The 20,573-nt window shown below is 41.8% G+C and overlaps 2 protein-coding genes across 5 annotated transcripts; one reads left to right on the top strand and one right to left on the bottom strand.

The window, feature by feature from the left end:
* Positions 1-4,109: 4,109 nt before the first annotated feature.
* Positions 4,110-11,326, bottom strand: SOX30 (SRY-box transcription factor 30). The gene is made up of 4 exons (XM_029998065.2): positions 10,548-11,326; positions 9,382-9,561; positions 6,969-7,458; positions 4,110-4,956 (listed from the first exon to the last, which is right to left on the bottom strand). The coding sequence occupies exons 1-4, from the start codon at positions 10,783-10,785 to the stop codon at positions 4,587-4,589; spliced, it is 1,278 nt and encodes a 425-aa protein (XP_029853925.1). The 5' UTR covers positions 10,786-11,326; the 3' UTR covers positions 4,110-4,586.
* A 1,687-nt stretch (positions 11,327-13,013) lies between these two features.
* Positions 13,014-20,256, top strand: THG1L (tRNA-histidine guanylyltransferase 1 like). 4 transcript variants are annotated; one of them, XM_029998403.2, is made up of 6 exons: positions 13,014-13,213; positions 14,167-14,343; positions 14,816-14,985; positions 15,703-15,791; positions 16,412-16,519; positions 17,845-20,256. In XM_029998403.2, the coding sequence occupies exons 1-6, from the start codon at positions 13,023-13,025 to the stop codon at positions 18,004-18,006; spliced, it is 897 nt and encodes a 298-aa protein (XP_029854263.1). In that variant the 5' UTR covers positions 13,014-13,022; the 3' UTR covers positions 18,007-20,256. The 4 variants fall into 4 exon arrangements, with proteins under 4 accessions (XP_029854263.1, XP_029854264.1, XP_029854265.1 ...); XM_029998404.2 differs by lacking the exon at positions 14,167-14,343; XM_029998405.2 differs by lacking the exon at positions 13,014-13,213 and having other exon boundaries at positions 14,820-14,985.
* Positions 20,257-20,573: the final 317 nt, after the last annotated feature.

Here is a 20,573-nt window from a genome sequence, read left to right as displayed (position 1 = left end):
ATGAGAATTGATATCTTAATTTATAATCACCAGAAACTCCCTCCGTAGAAATATAACCACAGACTGTGCAGTTGTTATATATAGTTTAATCTATATATATATATGATATATCACTTACATTACTGAGACATTGTTGCATGGAAGGATTCAGGATATTCTAGCCTTATTAACAGTGCTCAGATGCTGTAATGCTACCTGCCTCTGGCACAGGGTGAGTCAGATCCTGCCTGTACCCATCTCTTCAAAAAGCTCTTGCCAAAGTCAATGGGATATTTGACTGATTCACAGAGCAAGGTCAGGCTTTTGGTTATCTAGGAATTACACAGACTCAGACTCATTTCCTCCAGGATCCCAACTGCCTGATTAAAAGTATCAGCTGGGAATCTGGAATTCTGTGCTCTGTTCCCTTATCTGTTACATCCCCTGTGATCAAGGGATGGACATACCTATTAGCAGCAGCCTCCATGCAGCACCCAGAGCAAGGGTCAGTGCATGCGGTTGTTCGGTAGGCTTGAAAATTAGGTGTCTCAGCTTCCCCAGGGCAAAGCTGATGAGAATGCTTTTGCACTGGGGTTTCTGCACTTACTTGACAGTTTGCAAGATGATTTAACACTGTTGTTGTTAGCTGGAAAGCAAAAGATGATGATTCTCCCATTATGTTCATAGTAAATTAGGAGTTAGCCACCTAGAAGGAAATAGAAAGATAGACCTAGAGAGGAGAATGCCTGTTCAAGAAACAGACTTATGCAGAGAATGACTTGGATATGTATCAGACTAAAAGCTCAGTAATATTTCATTGGAACTTTCTCTGCAGAAATAGGAAAGTTTGTTGAATGAACTGCTCTGAAAAGACTCCTGCTGACACCGGAGAAAACGTTACCAAGAATCAAAGTCTTAGCAGGAAAAGGTAGAAGACTTTTTGTCCTGCCTAACCTCTGCATTACAGACATTTGCACTGATGAAAGAAATGTTATGTCTTTGGCTGACTTGAGTGGAATGTGAAATCTTCCATTTTTCAGATCATTTTTCTCCTTCAGATCACTTGAAATGATCAAAGGAGGAAGGCTGTGAATCCATGAAGGGAACTGGTGATTTAACAGCGAACTTCTTTATTCTGAGTCTTAACAGTTGAGAACAGCTTCGGCTGACCCAGAATATTCTGTTTAGCTTTGGTTTTCCACCACCCATGTAGGACAGCGGGAATACTTGGAAGAGCCCTAGAGCAGCTGTTCTGCCAAAGAGGGAGAAGTGCTGTAAGATGATCAGGTACTAGACAAGGGCTTGTCCCGATGTGCTGTAAGTGAAATAATATCAAAGCACTCTCTATGTTTTTTTTTTAAAGGGTGGGTCACTGCTGCTACTTTTGCTTCATTCCTACAGGCAAGTGAACTTAATAGTAGAAGATTGTATATGCAGACACGTTGCATCTTTTTAAATGTATTTGTACATGTAAAGCACTGTACTCCTCTCCATGCTGCCTGTAAACTTCTCCAACACAATAGTGATTATACTGAAGTAGTTTATTCTTGTAAGAGAAGGGAAATGGGTATAATGGCACAAGGGCTTTTAATAACATCCAATCCATAAAACTATCCAGTAAATTTGGAGAGAAAGTTTTCTCTGCAAATGGATAGCCACAGGCAGTCATCCACAGGGAAGCACTACTGAATGTATTTAGACTTTTACAGCAGCAGGAGAAAAGCAAACTTAAGTTTGGAAAATCTGCATCTGATTTGTTTTTCAAGCTGAGAAGCATGCAAGGTGATTTTTAGTTTAGATTAAGGTAAACAGCAGAGAAAGAAGAAAAGAATTATCTTATAAGAGAGTAGAATACTTCTCTCTCATGTCTCAAGCACCCTCTGCCCTGCCATGAAGCAGGCTTGCAGAAGGGCACACACTTGCCAAGGGACTGGCCCTGCCTATGACCTTCTTCACATATTGCAAGAGGAGAAATAACAGCACAGATACTTGGCACTTCAGGAATCTGCATTTAGGAAATAAGTTTGAAGGGGGGCTGAAAATTACCTAGAAATGGGAGCTAAAAACCTCTTCTATCACAAGAGAATTCCCCCATGCAGGGCTGCCAGAGCATACGAAGGAATAGATTCAGAGGAAGCCAGGTTTGGATGGGTTGTTCATGTAATTTTCAATTCTGTTGTAGACAAGACACAATAGTCTTCAAGATTGCTCAGCTGAGGGCTGGGTCCAATGCCATAAACCTGCAGACACAGATCCTGTACAACCGATTCAAGACTTCAGCTCTAGCTGGAAGGGAAGGAGGGATCAGCCCTACATTTTGTCTCCCATTAATATATACAGAATGTGTTAAACCTGTCTTCTTTTTTTCCAGCCTTAGTGGTATTAAACAGAACAGATATCTACTGAGCGTATACATAATACTGTGTTTTCCTACATGAACAGCAAAGGTCCCACTAGCAGATGGATGCTGCTCAGCAAATGCCGAATCCCTCAACCCACTGAAGCTCACTCTGACCTATCAGCACCGAGTTCACAACAAGCACAGGGTAAAACTGAGCAGCTCTGAGGTGCCTCCCTTAAAACAGTGCTGGACACCCCCATATAAGAGGAAGTAAATTTGTATTATCCATGGCAAGCAATGATTCTGGACTCTGGTGCATAGAAATACATCTTATACCCTACTCCATAGTGTATAAAAAGAAAAATGGGAGAAAAGGAAAGTTAGATCTAGAGAATAATCCCACAAACAGCTGTTTTATACCCCGAAACATACTTGTGTAGGAATTAGTACATTTGCCCACATACATTCCTGCAGGCCAGATCAGCTTTCAGTGAGAAGATAATTTAGAAATGAACAGGCATTTTCTACTATTTATAAGACTTTCCTCTTAATGATTCATCTGCACTGCAGATGCAGTGGGAGCAGGGTGCTGTTTACAACACAGTTGCAATGCGTAGGGTAGACAGGATTTACTCATGCTTTCATGTTGTTTAACTACAAAATGCAGTAGTTCTCAAATGAGAGGTTTTGATCTTGGGCTTGGAAAATGGAGCTATGAGCCCACAGAAGCAGAAAAAGCATAAATATGTTGATATGAGACCAAAAATTTAAAACTCAAAGAACCCAGAGGATATCTACTCTACACTGACTTACGACTATCTTTTGAGGCATGTGGAAATTTAATTTCTACTTTTCTTTATCAATGATGCAGTCTTAATGGGTATAGGATGCCTAAGCCTCAGGTTCAACAGGACACTCAGAGTCCCACAGATCCAGTGTGATAACCCATAAAATACAGGATGTCCTCTAAGAGATGGTCAACCTAGCTGAATCATTCCTTAACATCCTCTGGCAGCTCAGCATGGATGGACTTCTCCATCCATGGCTTTCAGCTTTTCCCATATTTCTGTGGTAGCTGGATTTACATATTTATAAATATAAATATACACACACATATATACACTAGTATTAGTAGCCCAAATTATCTGAAAAAGTGACTTCAGCTCATCATTCCAGGCACGTGCAACTCAGCTGCAGAGTAAGTTTGTGAGTTGCATGAATTATGATTTACCTGTCCCCACTCAGTTGAATGTCCATGGCTTAAAATGAAGCACTAGGGATACGTTGTTCAGGTGAGTTTATTCAAATACAACAACAACAAAATAACAGGATTCCCACAAGAAAATGACCCTCTATTCCACAAAACAGGGGAGAGAAAAAAAAAAAAAATAGTAACGTAAATTACAAATTTTGGCCAAAAAATTTTGAATTTCATTACTCTCTGAGTTCAGCACAGATGCTCTCTCTATTAAAAGCCTTTGGTATTCTTCAGAGAATTTGGTATTCTATGGAGAATTCTTTACAGTACTAACTACACTCAGGGATCAAGTCACAGCCCACTGGTGTAAGTTACAGGGCCAGATCCCATCCATTTTCCTCTCTCTGGGTGCTACCATGCCTCACCATCCCTTCTGGACAATCCCATTTTTATTAATGGAACTGGTTGCAGACCAAGGTGTTACTGAAACTGATGTAGTTTTTCAGTGTGTTATATACCACAAATACCACAGTTAACCAAATAAAACTTAAAACTGTCTCATCAAAGGAAAAATATAAAGCATTGCAGAATCATTCTTGACTTCACTCTCCAGGGCTTATAGTGTTTTACTGCAGCAAGAATTACATTACGGTTATAAACCAGAATTATTTCACTTGCTAAAACTCCTAAAGTAATACCTACAAAATTATGGCAAAAACCATCAAAATGCCTATTTTGGCCTTAAAAGGATGTGCTTAAACACACCTCTCCTCAGGAAAGCACATTATCACATGCTTAGAGTTGAATGCCTGTGTAAGTGCTTCCCTGAGCCAGAGCCCAGACAATGCCCTGATGAAGCAGGTGAAACGCCAAAGGTTTTTGACCTCCCCAGATCTGTATGTGATCTCTCAAAATACAAACAGATCAGCAGACTCTTCAAAATGACCTGTACAGCTCACTAAAGCTACATGGGTTTTCCATTGAACACACTGACTGAAAAGACAGTGTGGAGGAAAACATTTATTCCCCACTTATAATATTTCTCTGGATTATAATTTGTTTTAAAAACTACAATTCTTGCAACAACTTTACTTCTTCCTCATCACTGTCAGTTACATTGATTAGGTGGATGCTGGAGGGAGTAGACGAAGTGGCTGACAAAACCTCCTCCAATGCTGCAACATCGAGCTGTGGTAGGGGGCTTAAATAACGATCCTCGTTGCAGCTGCTGTGACAGGACACTACTTCAAGGCTCTCACAGCTGCGGTGGTCCTCACTTATACTTTCTATTGGGTATTCCTTGAAAGGATAGTCTCCATCCAGAGCTGAAAACATCACCTCCTGTCTTTGGTACCTGTCTTCATAAAAGCCAAGGCATTCAGGCACTGAGCTGGAGAAATTCCCACAGCCAAATGGAGGTCGGCTGAATGGGCATGTGCTGCAATGAAAGAGATTGACAGTTGGCTTTCAGAAATGCAGATTGCCTGGACTTCCATTCAGCTAAGAAAAACAGAATGACGCTGATGTTCTATGCTAGTCAGCTTATCCTGTTGAAATATTCAAAGCACGCATACTTTAAAACCATGCCTAATTTAAACACTGGGGCCATAACAAGAGCTGTGCACAGATTCCATATCTGTGCATATGCACCTCTTCATGCTAGATACATGCATGACATTGCTTTGAAAACAAACGCAAAGCCTATTGTATTTATCAATGAAATAATATCATGGATAAACCAGCATCTGATAATCCTGCAGTATGTTAACCGACATACTTAGAATAGTAAAACGAAGCATCAAAAGTCAGTTTGTGTTAGCTACTCCTGTATGCCAAAATTTGTGACAAAGGTGGGGTAAAACGCTCTTATTTATTCTTTGAGTGCACTCTTGCATCTGTTACACCGTTATTAAACAGGAGGACTGACAGAATCCTTGTGGTGAATATGTGGTTGTCAATGTTACTATTTAAAGAATGCATGGTGAAACATTTTTTAAAAGCAACCACATAGTAGATTGCAGGAAGTTACTATGTATGTCAAATGTAACTGTATTTCTCTGGTGTCAGAAGTTTGAATTTTTTTGATGGAGAATGACACACTTATTGTAATTTACACAGTGTTACAGAAATTCACTACATTGTTAAGAAAACAAAGTATGTGAAGAAGTAAAGGAGCTCTACAGTGCAGACTTTATAAAGACATTGATACAATGTCTATTGAGGTTTCAAGGAGACTATTCATCTTTCCAATCTAACATTTAAATTTTTAGTGCATAAATCTACATACATACATTTGCACTGTCAATGCTACTCAGAAATTATGATTCTTGTATGCAGAAAATGAGTTTATAGGAATATGAACTTATAAATCATTGTATTAGAAAGATCCTGCCATTAGAAAAGCTAGCAGCCTTCAGCATTCCATTAATGTGTGAACTCAGAACAGTCTTTTACGGTACAAGAACACTCCTGTCCCTCAGAGGCCTCACAAAAGTGCCTAACTTCAGAGACCAAGGGCTAAGCAAAGTTCATCTTTAGTAACTTTGGGAATATATGTCCTGTGTTTCTTTAAAGGACCTCAAAAATAGAAGTGTCTCATATTGCACTTATCAGCTCATAAAGTTCTTTTGAGTTTGATGGGTCATCATCAACCCTACTTTATGACCAGGTAGTCTTATTGCCATAGGAACATATTGATTGTTGCTATTAGTGGGAATGAGCAGCGTATAAACAGGCAGAATTTAAGTCTAACAGTCATAATAATTTGTTATGTTTGATATTGCACAGTCATGAAAGAAAAACGATGCTTTACAAAGAACAAGCATCAGTGAGCTATCAGACTTTTTGCATTTGAGCAGCACACCTGCTGCTGGGAGGGCACTGATGCTTTTCATGCATGCTCAGCTTTGGAAATACCCACAGGATATTACATGTGTGAGCTTGTAAATTCTTTGATTAGGTGATCTCTCCTTAACTGCCCAGAGACTGCAAAGGAAAAACTAGGAATTACTACTTAAGAATTCTGAAGACATTTCCCACCAGGCTGGATTTCAGAAATATTGGTATTTATGACAGCTGCAATCATAGTACCCAGGAGACATCTCACACACCTACTTTAATTCTATCCAATCATTTTCAAAATATATTTACACTATCTCTACCTGATGCTTTTCTGTAGAAATCACCTGCACTTAGATGCATAAAGTGGAGAGAAGATACTTCTAATTACTGTGGGCTTGGGAATGCCAATTACTGCAATAGTACTATGGACCCTTCAATAACTGGGCATATATTACGAGCAGTCTCAGGCCAGCAGATCCCACCACACAGGAGCTATAGGAAGGTAAGAGCACCTTTCCTTCTGAATGCTCCATCTTCTTTTTGTAAGTCAAAGACCCTCTGCCTTTTAGCATTTGTTCTTACTGGTATTGAAATGAAGGGTTTCATTACCTTGAGGGGAAATAGTGAGGTCCAGGTACAAAGTAAGGGTGGTGAAATGAAAACCGCGGAGGTACTCCAAACAGGCTGGCTGGCTGACCGATGGGAAGAGACTCACAGAGATGTGAGTGAAGAAAAGGTGTAGCTTGGGGAAGAGGTACACCTCTAGGAAAAATAGAAACCCCTGGGTATTCCTTTGGGGGCTCGCTACTAGAGACAGTAAATCTGCCATTAGTGGTGGTTATGTTACTTGGGTTTCTGCTGAAGCTCTCGATGAAAACTGGTGTAGGTCTCTTCAGAGAGCAACTGAGCCCAGATGATACAGCAAGAACTTCTGTCTGAGCAGGTTCAGCAAAGTGCTGTGGTGAAATTACAGGGTGCAGGGGCAGGGTTGGAGCTGGAACAGCCAGTGATGCGGTGTTTGCGCTAGTAGTCTGGAAAAGAGTAATTGGACCAGCTTGTTGAATGGAAGAAACCGGCAGACGGATGGCAGGAGTCTCACCTTTAGGAAACAGAACAGTTATTTATCAGACATGAAGAGAGGAAGAGACTGCATAAACAGCAGCATAGCAAACCACAGCCAGAGCCAGAACCGTGACCCCCAAAACACTTTCTAGCATTACTTCCCTGCAACTCACAGTCATACACAACTTGCCCTACGTGTGTTCTGACAGATGGGTTTGAAGCCCACACATTCAAGCTTCCTTCTACAGAAACACAAGGGTGAAAGAATTGGCTAGTGAGTGTTGAGGGCTGTGTCTTGTCCTGATATGGCCACAGAATGGGGTTGGAGCATACCCTTAGTGCCTAAAGCTCAGAAGATCTCCCAAGTCTACTAGGTGAGTTGGAGCGAGCCAAATTCCTAACAAATCTGTGTGGTACCAAAGCAGCAGTGAGGAGCAGAAGTGACAGTTAAAACACCCTACTCTCTGGTATGTTTTCTTATTTGTTTCACCAATGAATGTACCTGCTAGCCAATTTCACTTTGAAACATTTTGCAGAACATACACTTGAATGTACACTTTCAAATCACATGTCAACAGGGCTGCCTTTATACAGAAAGATTTCAAAATACATTGTGTAAGTGTTTTCAAATCCCACTACCTAGTCTAAGGGTCTAAATTCTGAGTCGGCAGGACTTAAACGTGTCTAGATTTTTACAGTTTGTATTTAAGAATCATTTCAATGGCAATAGGATAGTAAACTCTGGAATGAAATATAGTAGCATCTCACAACAACATAACATTATAAGATATACTAGGGCAAGAAAACAAATAATACTTTATTCAGTCCAATTTACAGAAGGATTTGAGAAAGGATCACATCACTAACTCAGAACTTCACCAGAACAAAGCTGAGTGTTCTCTTTTACATCTCTGAATATTATCACACAGCATAAACAGGCATTTCATTTTCTTGTCTCATTATAAAGAGAGCAGCCCTTGTCATATGCTTAAAGAGAAAAAAGCCATTGCCTGGATCTAAGCTATTTGTTGTTGAAATCCACTGTCCATGCACTGACAGAGCCAGAGCTCTTTCACTACAAAATATGCAGGTCAGCTATTATACCTGACTGCAGGCTGTCGTACTACACCCTATTTCACTGCCAATATTGACTTACAAAAAGGAGGATCCTTCCAGGTTAGGTGTAACTTTTTAATGCATTCCTTCTGTAACTATATTTTTATTTGTATAAAAGCTGAGCTATGTGTGCTCAAACTGGGCATGTGTAAGTCCATAACAACTACATATAGCACTATTCCAGGTGTGCATAGATACCTAGGTTTATGGAAAATGTGCAAATGAAAAACTTCTTTTTCAGCTTTAATATTGCAGCACACACCTTACTAACACCCTACTAACTTCCTTTTTTATGACCTTGTTGACAATTCTGTCTGCTGTCTCATGTAAGCAGTCTAAGCTGCTGAACATTTGCTCTAGAGCAATGGTGCCCTCACTACCAAGGAACGCTTAAAATCAGGGTGGAGGTGCCATGGACTAAGCTAACAAGCTTTTTCAGGCCTAGTAGGGCAGGGTTGAGCACTAGTGCAGTTAGAGCTGGTGAGGTAAGATATGTGAGGTGGAGACAGAACAAGAAAAAGAAACAGCTGTAGCCTAACAGGAAGCAAGTGTCACATAATAAGAGATCCAAAAAGACCAAGAGGTAGCAGGAGGTAACCAGGAGCTACAAAGACAATAGCAGGGATCTGTGGGCAATGAAGAAGCCAGATAAATTTAAGAGGCTGAGGAAACAGTAGGTAGAGACTAGAAGGCAGATGTGTAGTGCAGAGGAAGACTGGTAGAAAGAGTGGTGTCAAGAAAGACTGAGAAATTGTTTTAACTATATCTATACTACCATATGTATAACTTTTACTACAATAGGTAAATTTGGAATTTTTAAAATCATTCACTACTGAAAACTCACAGACTGGATGTCCAATATTGTTCTTAATATTGGGGATGACAACAGAGTAAGCAGGTGACTGGAAGGGGCAAATGCCAGCTGGATTTGTAGTGATGATACTCTGAGAAGTGCCGGAAAATACAGCAGAGACAGGCAGTGGAAAACGCTTCCGTTTGCCTGGTCGTGGTTGATAAACCCAACCTGTCAGAGATGAAAAAAGATGCAGGTAGCTGATTCTTGGGATGGTCTCATTCTTTAAGTAAAGCTTTGATATCTGTAATTCTGAAGTATCTAAAAAAAAAATGAATCCAAAACCTGCTCCTATAGTCAATGGCAATACTCCATTCATTTCAGTGAGCTAGCAAATGGGGTATTTTGTCAGAGGTGGAAATAAAATGGACACATTTGGGCATTGTTTTTATGTTACTGAATAGTAACTCTTTTTGAGACAAAGAAATACAGAACAGTGGGGAGTGAAGTGGCACAGTTGAGGAAAGCATGTTAAGGAGAACATGACACTGTACCATGGGCATTCAGTGCGGAAGAAAACCGCGACTATTCAAAATGTGGATCTTTACTGATTGTTTCCTTAATCCCTTAAGTCTCACATATACCTGCAGGTTACAAGAGGCAACGGCAAATATGACCCACTAGGAATCCTGTATAGATTTTGGAGGAGTACGTTTGCCTTTGACTTACAACATTAACCAAACACATCTTCCACACCATTATTTGGGAATCCCAGGTTTACACGTTGAAGAATCCCACAGAATACAATGCCGCTTGTGCTTCCTGTGGCATTTCCCTTTCCTGCTTTTAAGGAACGGATGCGTGTGTCACCACAGGCCACCTGGGCAGCTCTTTCTGGAGCATGTAAAATGACGCAGCAGGCCATGTTCACAATAAACTCACTCTCTGGCCGTTAGACTACTAAAGCATTCAGAAGAGCTGCTGTAGCTGTGGTGGTCTAAGACCATAAGAAATATCAGAGGCTATGAAGGATGAAACATCATTTTGGATGCTTTAAAAAATTAATATGCTTTCAGGCACTAGAAAGCTGACAGGACTGCATGCTTGAAATATCTGTGATCTTTTTCTAACTCTGTTACTTGCTCTAATGGAAGAGATCCATTTTTCAAAAAAATCTTGCACTTCTAAAGCATTCAGGTAAATAAATACATGTTTACCAGGAAATTCCTCTCTGTGCCTTTGTTTTATTTTCAGAGCTTCATCATAATAGGGCTGCTTCTGCTCTTCAGTCAGTTTGCTCCACTCCAATCCAAGCTGAACACTGATTTCTGCATTATTGGCAGCTGGGTTAGCTTTTGCTAGGGCAGGCCGATGAATCCTAGCCCACACCATAAATGCGTTCATTGGACGCTTTACATGGCCACTTTTGTCCTTGCTAAATGGAGTATCTGGCATACCTATGCAACAAAACGAGGAAAGATGATCATCTTCCAGGCAATATATGCAATACAGGTTACATTTTATAGTACATCAAGAGGATATTTGGCAACAGTCAAAAGAATCACTAGAGCTTTGGAACACATGAAACTCGATGCACATTTGGAGAGTGGTTCCTAGAAAATAACTAAGGCTAAGGGATTATCCTCCACTAACCTTCACTGAACCACTGCCTAAGGAATCATTTACCTGGCTTTCATTACATATTATTAAAAAAAAAAAAAGAAAGAAAGAAACATATGGGACTGCTAACGCACTGATTTGGATTTCATCTGGCTAGATTGTTTTCTTATGAATTTATAAACTTATGAATTTATAAACTAAACATTGTATAGCATAGACCATATCACCGCAAATTTGTCATCACCACCAGAATTATGTATCCAAAGCCCTAACGATGCAGGGACCAGATCTAATGATGATATGGCAGTTTTGTCCCACACCTGTGCAGTCCCTGGCTTCTCAGCTGAGGTTGTTGCTGTTCTGGGTTTCTGGTTCGTTTTTGTTTTGTTTTGTCTTGTTTTGTTTTGTTTTGTTTTCCCCTCTCTCACTCTTTTCACAGATTTGGACACTGATTTTGCTGGAGGAACCTGTGTTACCAAATGACTTGTTACATGACACCCAGCCTTGGCTCTTTGTAAACACAGACTGCATTTAAATAGAGCTGGTGACACGATGAATCCCCAGACTGCTCACACCTGATCCCTGAGTGAGCAATTTCCTCTCTGAAAAAGGCTTAGAAATGAACTCTTTCACATTATCAATGAAGGGCAAAAGTCTTCTGGTCTTTAAGACCTCACTTAGTTAAGTCATTAATTTTGAAAGCCTAAATATCTTTCAAAAAAAGTAGGCTACTAAACCGCATGTTTCAAAATGTTCCTCATTTAACATGTCCAAATTTTCTCAGCGAGCTGTATGAATGCTTCATAGCTTTAAAAATCAAGGAGATCCCTGACCTTAAACTTGCAATCAGCACCCAGCGCAATCCTGAACACTGCTGTAAGGGGTTTAATGTAGTCAGGGAGCAAGCGGACAAGACTGTGTTGACTTTAACAAACGACGGGAGAACTCTGTGCTCCCGTATGCTTATGTCTTACGCTGCAGAAGAGAGTTGCACACGCTCCCGTCTATCCAAAGGGACGGTTCTCTAGCACGACCTGCCCACTGGCGTTCTCCTATCTGGTAACCTGTCAACTGCGGGCCACTCACTGAACCCTCGCAAGCTCCCTGCACGTAATACCTGAATCGGAGGGCAGTACTGTGAGGGGAACGTTTTTGGTTTCAATCTTTACTGAGGGCTCCAGCAAAGACTGCATTTTAAGCGGCACTGGTTTCACCGGCACTTTGGTCACACGGATCAGCTCTGACGGCGGCAGAGGGCCTTGGATCTGTATGCGGGTCCCGGGAGGTAAGGGGTGAAACACCAGCGGGATCTTCAGGCCTTCGGGGGGGATCCCGAACCCCTCCCGCAGCTCCACCTTGCGCTCCTCGGCGCCGCCGGGAGCGGGCCGGCGCCGGCAGCCCGCCGGGGCCGCGTCCTTTTCCGTCTTCACCCCGCGGGTCTCGAAGGCCGCGTCGGCCGGCTCCGCCTTGACGGCCGCTCCTCGCCGGGGCTCCTTCCCGCTCCCCCTCTCCTCCCGCGCCTTCTCCTCCTTCTGGACTTCTCCGCTGCCCCCGTCGCGGCCCCCTTCTCTCTTGACGGCGCCTTGGGCCTCCTCTTTCCCCCCCCCCCGGGGCCGGGGAGCCCCCGAGCTCCCCCGCTGACTCTCTGCCGTCCCCGCGGCAGCCCGGCCCATCTCCCTCCCCCGGCTCGGGCTTCTCGACTTTGATGCGCAGCACCCTGAGGGGGAGCTTGGCCTCCTCCGGCCGGGGGGGCGCCGGGGGGCGCCGGGGGCCCGGCGGCGGCCCCCGGGGAGCCCCGGAACGAGGCGGGCGCGCCCTCGCCCCCCGCTCCATCCCGCCGAGGCCGTTTGGCCGCCCCCGGTCGTTGCGCCAACGTTCGCCGCGCCCGCGCGCCGCCGCCGCCGCCCGGCCCCAACGGGCGCGCGCGCCGATCCCGCCTCCCGCCCCCGCCACGCCATGCGGTCGCCATGGAGACCGCCGGAGGAAGCCCGCCGAAACCATCGAGAGGTCCGCCTGGGACGCCCAGAAGGGCTCGGCGTCGGGCGCCCGCCGCTTCCGTTTCCGCTCCGGCCATGCTGGTGTGCCGGCGGGCGGTGTCGGCCATCTCTGCGGGGAGCGGGCGGTGGGCGGGCTGTCTGCGCGGCCGCCGCCGCCTCTCCATGGCGAAAAGCAAGTTCGAGTACGTGCGGGACTTCGAGGCGGACGACACCTGTCTGCCAAACTGCTGGATAGTGGTCCGGCTGGACGGCCGCAACTTCCACAGGTGAAGGCCGGGCGGGCAGCCAATGGCCGGGGCGCTTCTAGCGGTGTGGTCGCTATGGCGACGCCTCAGCGAGCGGGAGGACGGGGGCTGGGGTGCGGTGGGGCGCGGGCGGGAGTTTCCTCGGCCTAAGGGCGCTGGGGGTGCGGGCTCTGAGTGCTGTGCCGAGGAAAGGGATCCTGACTGGTGCCGTGCAGTTGGCCTTGGCTGTTCCCTGCCCGACCTGTGTGAATTCTGCAGGTGCAGGGGTTGCAAACCCTCCTTTCCCCCCTAATGCCCGTGAACCCTTCGCTGGGCCTCTCCAGGGTACGGAATTACTGCTGACGTTTTGTCTTCAGGGGCCACGGGCAGCTTCAGAACCGTGCCTTCGGCAGGGTGGTGGGGAGATGGTATACCAGTGCCTTGGGTGTGCTGGGGGAGGGACAGCAACTTGTCTACAGGGATAGGTATTTGTGTTTGGAGTCAGTGTTTGCGTGGCATTCACCTTTCTTTGGGATAAATAGAGCACAGTTCTCTCGAGCGGTCGATGACACATATTCTTGCTGGCAACTTGATGTCTGGTTTAGTCACATGGGATTCTGGTAAAGCTCTCAAGTTCTGACAACTTTATTGATAATGTTGCCCTTATCCCTTATTGGACTGCGTATAAAAGGGACCCTAGGAGAAAGTGAGTTTACAAAAAGTAGCATTTGTCATTCTTTTCCAGGTAAAATACAGAAACCAGACATTTTGAAGGACTGGTTAGGGTGAGATACTGATGGGAAAGAAAATGGGTTATCCAGAGTGTATAAAACTTTTTTTATTACTGCTTTTCATACCTGGAGGGAATTCTCTGTCAGTATTGACAGGATGCCGGCAATCAGTATTCGTGGAAAGCAAATATGAGGAAAATGAATGGGTCACCATTTTTTATTAGCTTTTTAAGGGATTCTTATTCAACCGTTTTTGCTTTGAAGGTTTTCTGAGCAGCATGAGTTCAAAAAGCCAAATGATGACCGTGCTCTTCATCTGATGACCAAGTGTGCCCAGACAGTGATGCAAGAATTGGAGGATATTGCTATTGCTTATGGACAGAGTGATGAATATAGTTTTGTTTTCAAAAAGAAGAGTAGATGGTTTAAAAGAAGAGCAAGGTAACAGCTGCTTTGATACTGAAGTGAAGTTGTTTTTAACATCTCTCTCTGAACCTGTAATTATTCTTTAGATTTGCCTTTATCTACACACAGAGGTTAGGAGTAGGGCTGTGTTTGGGTGCATACACTACAAATAGTTCAGGTTCTTCATGTGAACTCTTTGTGATCTTTCAGGAAAGTATGTCCAGTGATACAGAGCTTTTAAAACAAGTTTTGATAAAACAAACGTTAGAAACAAACATTGTTAGAACAAACATTCTTTTAACAAAATGTCACCTTTTCCAAACTCTTTACTCAATTCTCAGTACTTCCTGTTCTTCAAAAGACTGTATGCCATTGCTGATCTGTTGGGCCGCTATTTAAGAAATGCTGCTATCCACCAGAATTATCGCTACTGATACCTCAGATAATCACGGATACATAATCATATTGATGTATCCCTTTCTTTTTCCTTTTGCTTTGTGTTTGCAAGTAAGTTCATGACTCATGTGGTCTCCCAGTTTGCCTCAAGTTACGTTTTCTATTGGAAGGATTACTTTAAGGACCAGCAGCTTATGTACCCACCAGGATTTGATGGACGAATTGTGTTGTACCCCAGCAACCAAAATTTAAAGGACTACCTCAGCTGGAGACAAGCAGATTGTAAGTGTTTCTAGAAAACAGAGATTTGTGCAGTTGAGTTCTCTTCCTCTCTGAATAGAAATGCTTTTATTGCCAGTGTATTTGTATATACATAGGTATCGGTGAATGAACAGCAGGTAGGTTGGTAGTTTTAAATAAACAATATTAGAATTGGTTTGGGCTTTGTATGGATACAGAAATACTGGCTGAAATTCTGAGTCTTCAGGCTACAACTACATTCGTTGTATCTTGGGAGTGAGTTCAGCATAGGAAATACTAGAATTATTAATAGAATTAATTTATTGTTTTGTATGTTCTGGGTTTGTTTAGCCAGGTAATCTTCTTTAATGAAAAGATGTGAATGTTCAAATTCACACCCTGTAGCAATCAAAAGTGCTGTCTATTTCATGCTAGAACAGACCATTGGATTTACTTTCTAGTATTTTGTTAGTACCTAGTCCCTGTTGCTCAAATGAAGGTATTTTACGTTACACATAAACACCCTTCAGCCTCTGCTCTCCCTTTTCAGAATTATAATGAAATCTATCTTCTAGTCGTTCTTGTGATATGGATCAGAAAATGGATCAGAAAGATTGTATCTTCTCTAGCAACTGATACTATTAATTCCCCTTTATTCATGGCTGTTTCTTGGATATGACTCTGGAAATAAAGCTGTTTTTTCTGAGTAGTCACTCAGTTTTGGTAACTATTCTCTCTCTCTTTTCTCTTTTTCTGTAGGCCATATTAATAACCTTTATAATACAGTGTTTTGGATGCTTGTACAGCGAAGTGGTTTGACACCAGTGCAAGCACAGGATAGACTCCAGGTAAGAGTTGCTTGAGGTCACGCTTCTTTCCAGCTACAAAGAAAATCATAAGATTTGCAAAGCTGTGTCTTGCCTACCCAGCAGCCCTGGCTGGCTTGTCTCTTCTTACTGTAATAATTTTATGGGTGTAGATCCAACAACTTCTTGAATTGTACAGATGTTAATATGATTAGCAAATAAGGTATTTTTGGTCAAATATTAGCAGGATTTTAATTTCTTAATTAGCAAGTTCAGAAATCTTAGAAATGTCCTATAAACATCCAGTATCCATACACATGAAGTACAATGGCAGGATTCAGCTGCTATTGATTCCCAGTCCCTTCTGTGGTATTTTGTCTTATTGTGCAGACTTCAGATTATTTCTGTTTTCTCCTGGAGTCTGTTGACTTTCTTCTATTTGTCTTGAAAATGTAATAAAACCCCTCTCTGTTTTAATATCCTCATTTGGCAGTTGGAAATAATTCCTCTGTTGGGAGACATAATTAAACCTCGTAATTTAAAGGTGAAAAACCTGTGTAAATATCAGCCTTACTTCCAATATTCACCTGTCTTCTACCCTAGAGATTCAGTTTGTTTGTTTGTTTTCTGTAAGAGTACTTTTTCTTTTCATTTCCTCTCAGGGAACTTTGGCTGGAGATAAGAATGAAATCTTATTTTCTGAATTCAACATCAACTACAACAATGAACCTTTGATGTATAGAAAAGGAACTGTCTTAATATGGCAGAAGGTAAAAAACTGTATTACCACTTGCTTCATGCTTGTATTTTAAATAGGTACACTGTGGCAGACAAGCTACACTGTAAGATCACCAGGTGTATCCCAAATGCATGTCTATGTATAAATATATTTTAGAACTAACCATATTTTCCATATAATGATGTGTAAGATGACTAATTGTTTTGGAGATGTTTTTGAGATATCTGTATCTATGAGCATAGTATAAAAACTAGTCTCTGAAGTCTGGCTCAGATACAAATTATGACCGTTGAGAGAAAACACGTATCAACAGATGACAATGTATGTGTAGAATTTCGCAGGACTGATGTATTTGCTAGATAAATCTCCCTTGTTTAATGAATCATACAGTTGGTTTTGAGTGTCGTCGGCTTTGAAAATTGACAAAGTACTCTGCTTCTTGCAAAAATTACATTTTAATGACTGTTGTCAGTTTGATATGGTAATCACTGGGGCCTCTGCCAGGCCCTTCACAGGAGTAGATCCCAAGTATTTCTGCTGTGAAGGAATGACGAATTTCCATTCAGTATGGTGGCTCAGCTCGTAGTATGCTTAGTCCTTTTCTACTTCTGTAAAGGAGCATAGTAAGGAGTGCAGCTGTTAGTAGGGAATTCCTTTTAATGATAACTTGGAAATATTAATCTTTCTAGGATTACATTATTGATCCAGAATTAGTGGAAGAAATTCCTGTCCTGTGTTTTGTATGAGATGAGACCCCAGAGAATCATAAAGGTTTATGGCCTTAGTGCCCTTCTGTACTAGGAGATCTTAAGTAGAAATATGTGAGTTTTGTGTGATCAGGATCCCATCTGTGTATGTTAAGAGTTCTCCATAACTTGCTCAGCCTTTTGTCTTCTGTATGTAAAAAAATTATAATCCTTTCTTTTCTTTTTTATTTAAATTTTGGCCAACAATTTCTATTACTTCATTCGAACAGATAGAGGCTCCCACGTGGAAATATATTCCACTTGTTCCTTATGCGTATTTTTTTCTTGGTAATTGTAGACATTTGCAAGGTTTACCATTTGCTTTATATATCTTCTAATTAAATATTGTACTTTATTCAAGAATACTTGCAATGAGTTATGTGAATTTGCAGGTAATTTCTTCGAGCCATGTGATGGTGACATGCAGTTTCAACTGCTCATGTGTTAGTGTTTGATTTGAGAATAGACTCTCTTTCAAAAGAGGCAGTGTTCAAATTCTATAGTATGCTATAGGGTTGATAGCTGCTTTTGTTGTAGCTTTGTTTCCTGTCCGTTTGTGAATCCCCTCTGGAGTCTTGTATGTCTGCTAATGTGTCAACTGTATTTTCAGACTAATGAAGTCGTGACAAAGAAAATAAAACTGCCAAAGGAAGCAGAAGAAAAGGAAGTTGAAGTGACCCGGACTAGGACTAAAGTTGTTCCCCTGCACTGTGACATTATTGGGGACCAGTTCTGGGAGGAATATCCTGAGATTCTGGCTGAGGATAGTTGATATCTCTGATGACTGTAACTGGTAGTTTACATTTTGCTCTGCTTGGGTTGTTGGCAAGTGAGGAGTATGAATGGTGGCTGGCAGAGTTTAACCTGTAACCCTTTTCAAAAATTACATTGGTTTTAGGACTGTTGTTGCCTGAAAAAGACACTGGTATGTTGTCTGACATGCAAGGATACGCCCACATGGAAAACCTAAAAACATATTATATTTTAAATGTTAAGAACTCATGATAAACTAAGACTGCTCCTCCCTTGTACACGCATATTTGTAGAAAATGTGTGTAGAAATTTCATGCATTTCTATAGCATTTAAACCATGAGGTATTTTACTGAACTGCCAAATTATAAAAAAGCTTGCACATTTGAACAGTTAAAAGCAGAGGAGAAAATAATTCTTTGGTTTTTTGTTTTAACTGAGATGGACCAGAATAGTTCAGTTGGCATTTAGTATTAAGGCTAGTGTGTTTAGTCAGATTAGTGACAAACTGTTCAACTGCCTCATGTCTCTGATTATTACAGAAAAGAAATGGAGTAGCCCAGCAGTTCCCTATGAGCGATTTTAAAAGCTTTTGTCAAATGCACAGGATTTTTATACTTTTTAAAAGTTAAAAAAAAAAAAAAAAAAATTTCTGTGTGTATTACTTGGCCTTTCTCATTCCTGGGACTTTTACTAGTAATTGGCGAAAGTTCCAAACAGTGAAGTTAATAATAAAGATACTGTACAGACTTGAATTCTCTTAGGATGTGGGTAGACATTGTGCTCTCATCTTCTGTGGCCTGGGAAGTCATCTGTCTCCTACTGTGCAGTAGAGTGAAAGGCAACAACACAGGAGAACGTTCCTGGTGCCTGCAAAGAGGCTGCCAACAAGAACTTGTATTGCTGTTCTCTGATTTTCCTGGGGATGACACAGACGTACCAGTCGTGACAATACATATTAGTTAGAGGGAAGGGGTGAGTGTGTGCTGCCTGGTCTATGCACAGTTTTGTTCTGGTTTAACTATCAATTAAGACCCTTTGACAAAACAGTTAAATTGTACAACCTCTCAGAGCAGAAATATTCCTGCTAATGTAAAGGGGCTTGTCCCAGTGTAACTGGAATTTGAGGGAAATAACCTCTTTCAGCACAGGAATACAACTATAATGATATATAATAGGTATTTATAAGGATATTATTGCTGGTTTTAACTGTGCTGGTTTCAAAAACATGGTGCTAGAACAGTAATCTGGAGAGCTGTTGCTAAGGGAGAGAGAGTCAGCAGTTGGGACTGGCCAAAAAATTGGAAAGGAAGGATCAAATGTGACTGAAGAGGGTCAGTACTGAGTTCGTTTCCCACGAATTCGCATAGCAGCCTACTGTCTGTTTCCCCTTTTCTTCTGGCAGAAAGAACTTACACATTTGAGGCAACGTGCATTTCGGGGGGTGGGGGTGGGGGTTGCGTGTTGTGTTTTGTTTTGTTTTTTAAAAACACTAAACAGGTACTGATGTAAACTACTACTTGCAGTTTCTTCCTAAACAATGTATCTGTGCGTTTATGATAGCACAGGGCTTTCCCTCTACTGCTGTGTGCTAATACTGAGCAGTTAAGTACATGCAATGAGAGAATGCATATCATTTTTTATTTGTAGAATGGGCTGTATAATTCTCAGGAAGAGGATGTGAGGGATTGTGAGATGATGATTCTGAATGAATCATTGCACCAGTCATTTACCACTAAGAACTTCCTCTCTGTCTGTCTGGGTTTTTTGTCTTGTAACACAAATGTAATTTACTTGACTTTGAAGTGCCGTGTGTTACTATCTGGTGCCTGACTTTGGACATTACGTATAAAGCAACTGTTCTAGAGGTGGTAACGCTTGGATTTTGCAGTCTGAGTAAAGACCAAAAAAAATTATGTAGATTTTTTTAAATCATATATATTACGACTACCCAATATGTAAATGGATTGTATTGTAGAATGTATGTACTCTGTGTACGTGTGTGTGTAAAAAATGGGTTTGTATTGGGTCTTATCCTCGCCACATTTTCTAATTAACTCATCCTTACAATAATAACATGTAATAACTAAACATACCTGTTTACATATGGATGCAGACTTTGGAACCAAGGTGTGGATTGTCTGTACAGCCACGGCCTTTAATTTGTATTAATATAAACGCTAGAGAAAAACTCCCTGTGTTATCCTCATGCGTAAAGTCATACATATGATTTCATAGCTGTAGGGGAAAATAAATCTTCACAAAGTTCAAGACATAGACTGGCGTTAGTGGCACACACCGCCTGACCCGTGTCCTATGCTTGCGCTTGTGGGTATTTCTGTAGCTGCCAAAGTCCCGTACCGTGGCCCAGTGAAGAAAGAGGTGTTTCCTCTGGAGTTGGTCCGCAGCCTCTGGCTTATGTTGTATTGCTGTAACAGGAACCGTTAAACGTACGGGAACCAGTTCTGAAAGATTAATGGTAGGGGGTGGAATCTGTCACAGCAAAACCCCTCTGCGGCATTAACGCGCCTTGCCTTGCTTTTCTTTGGAGAAATCTCTCTGCGCTCTATACGCTTTTACGGATTAAA

This window comes from Aquila chrysaetos, chromosome 22 (genome assembly GCF_900496995.4).
Source record: "Aquila chrysaetos chrysaetos chromosome 22, bAquChr1.4, whole genome shotgun sequence".
NCBI classification, from domain to species: Eukaryota; Metazoa; Chordata; class Aves; order Accipitriformes; family Accipitridae; genus Aquila; species Aquila chrysaetos.
The sequence above is the reverse complement of the archived record's forward strand: the minus strand, read 5'-3'. Positions and strand labels throughout refer to the sequence as shown.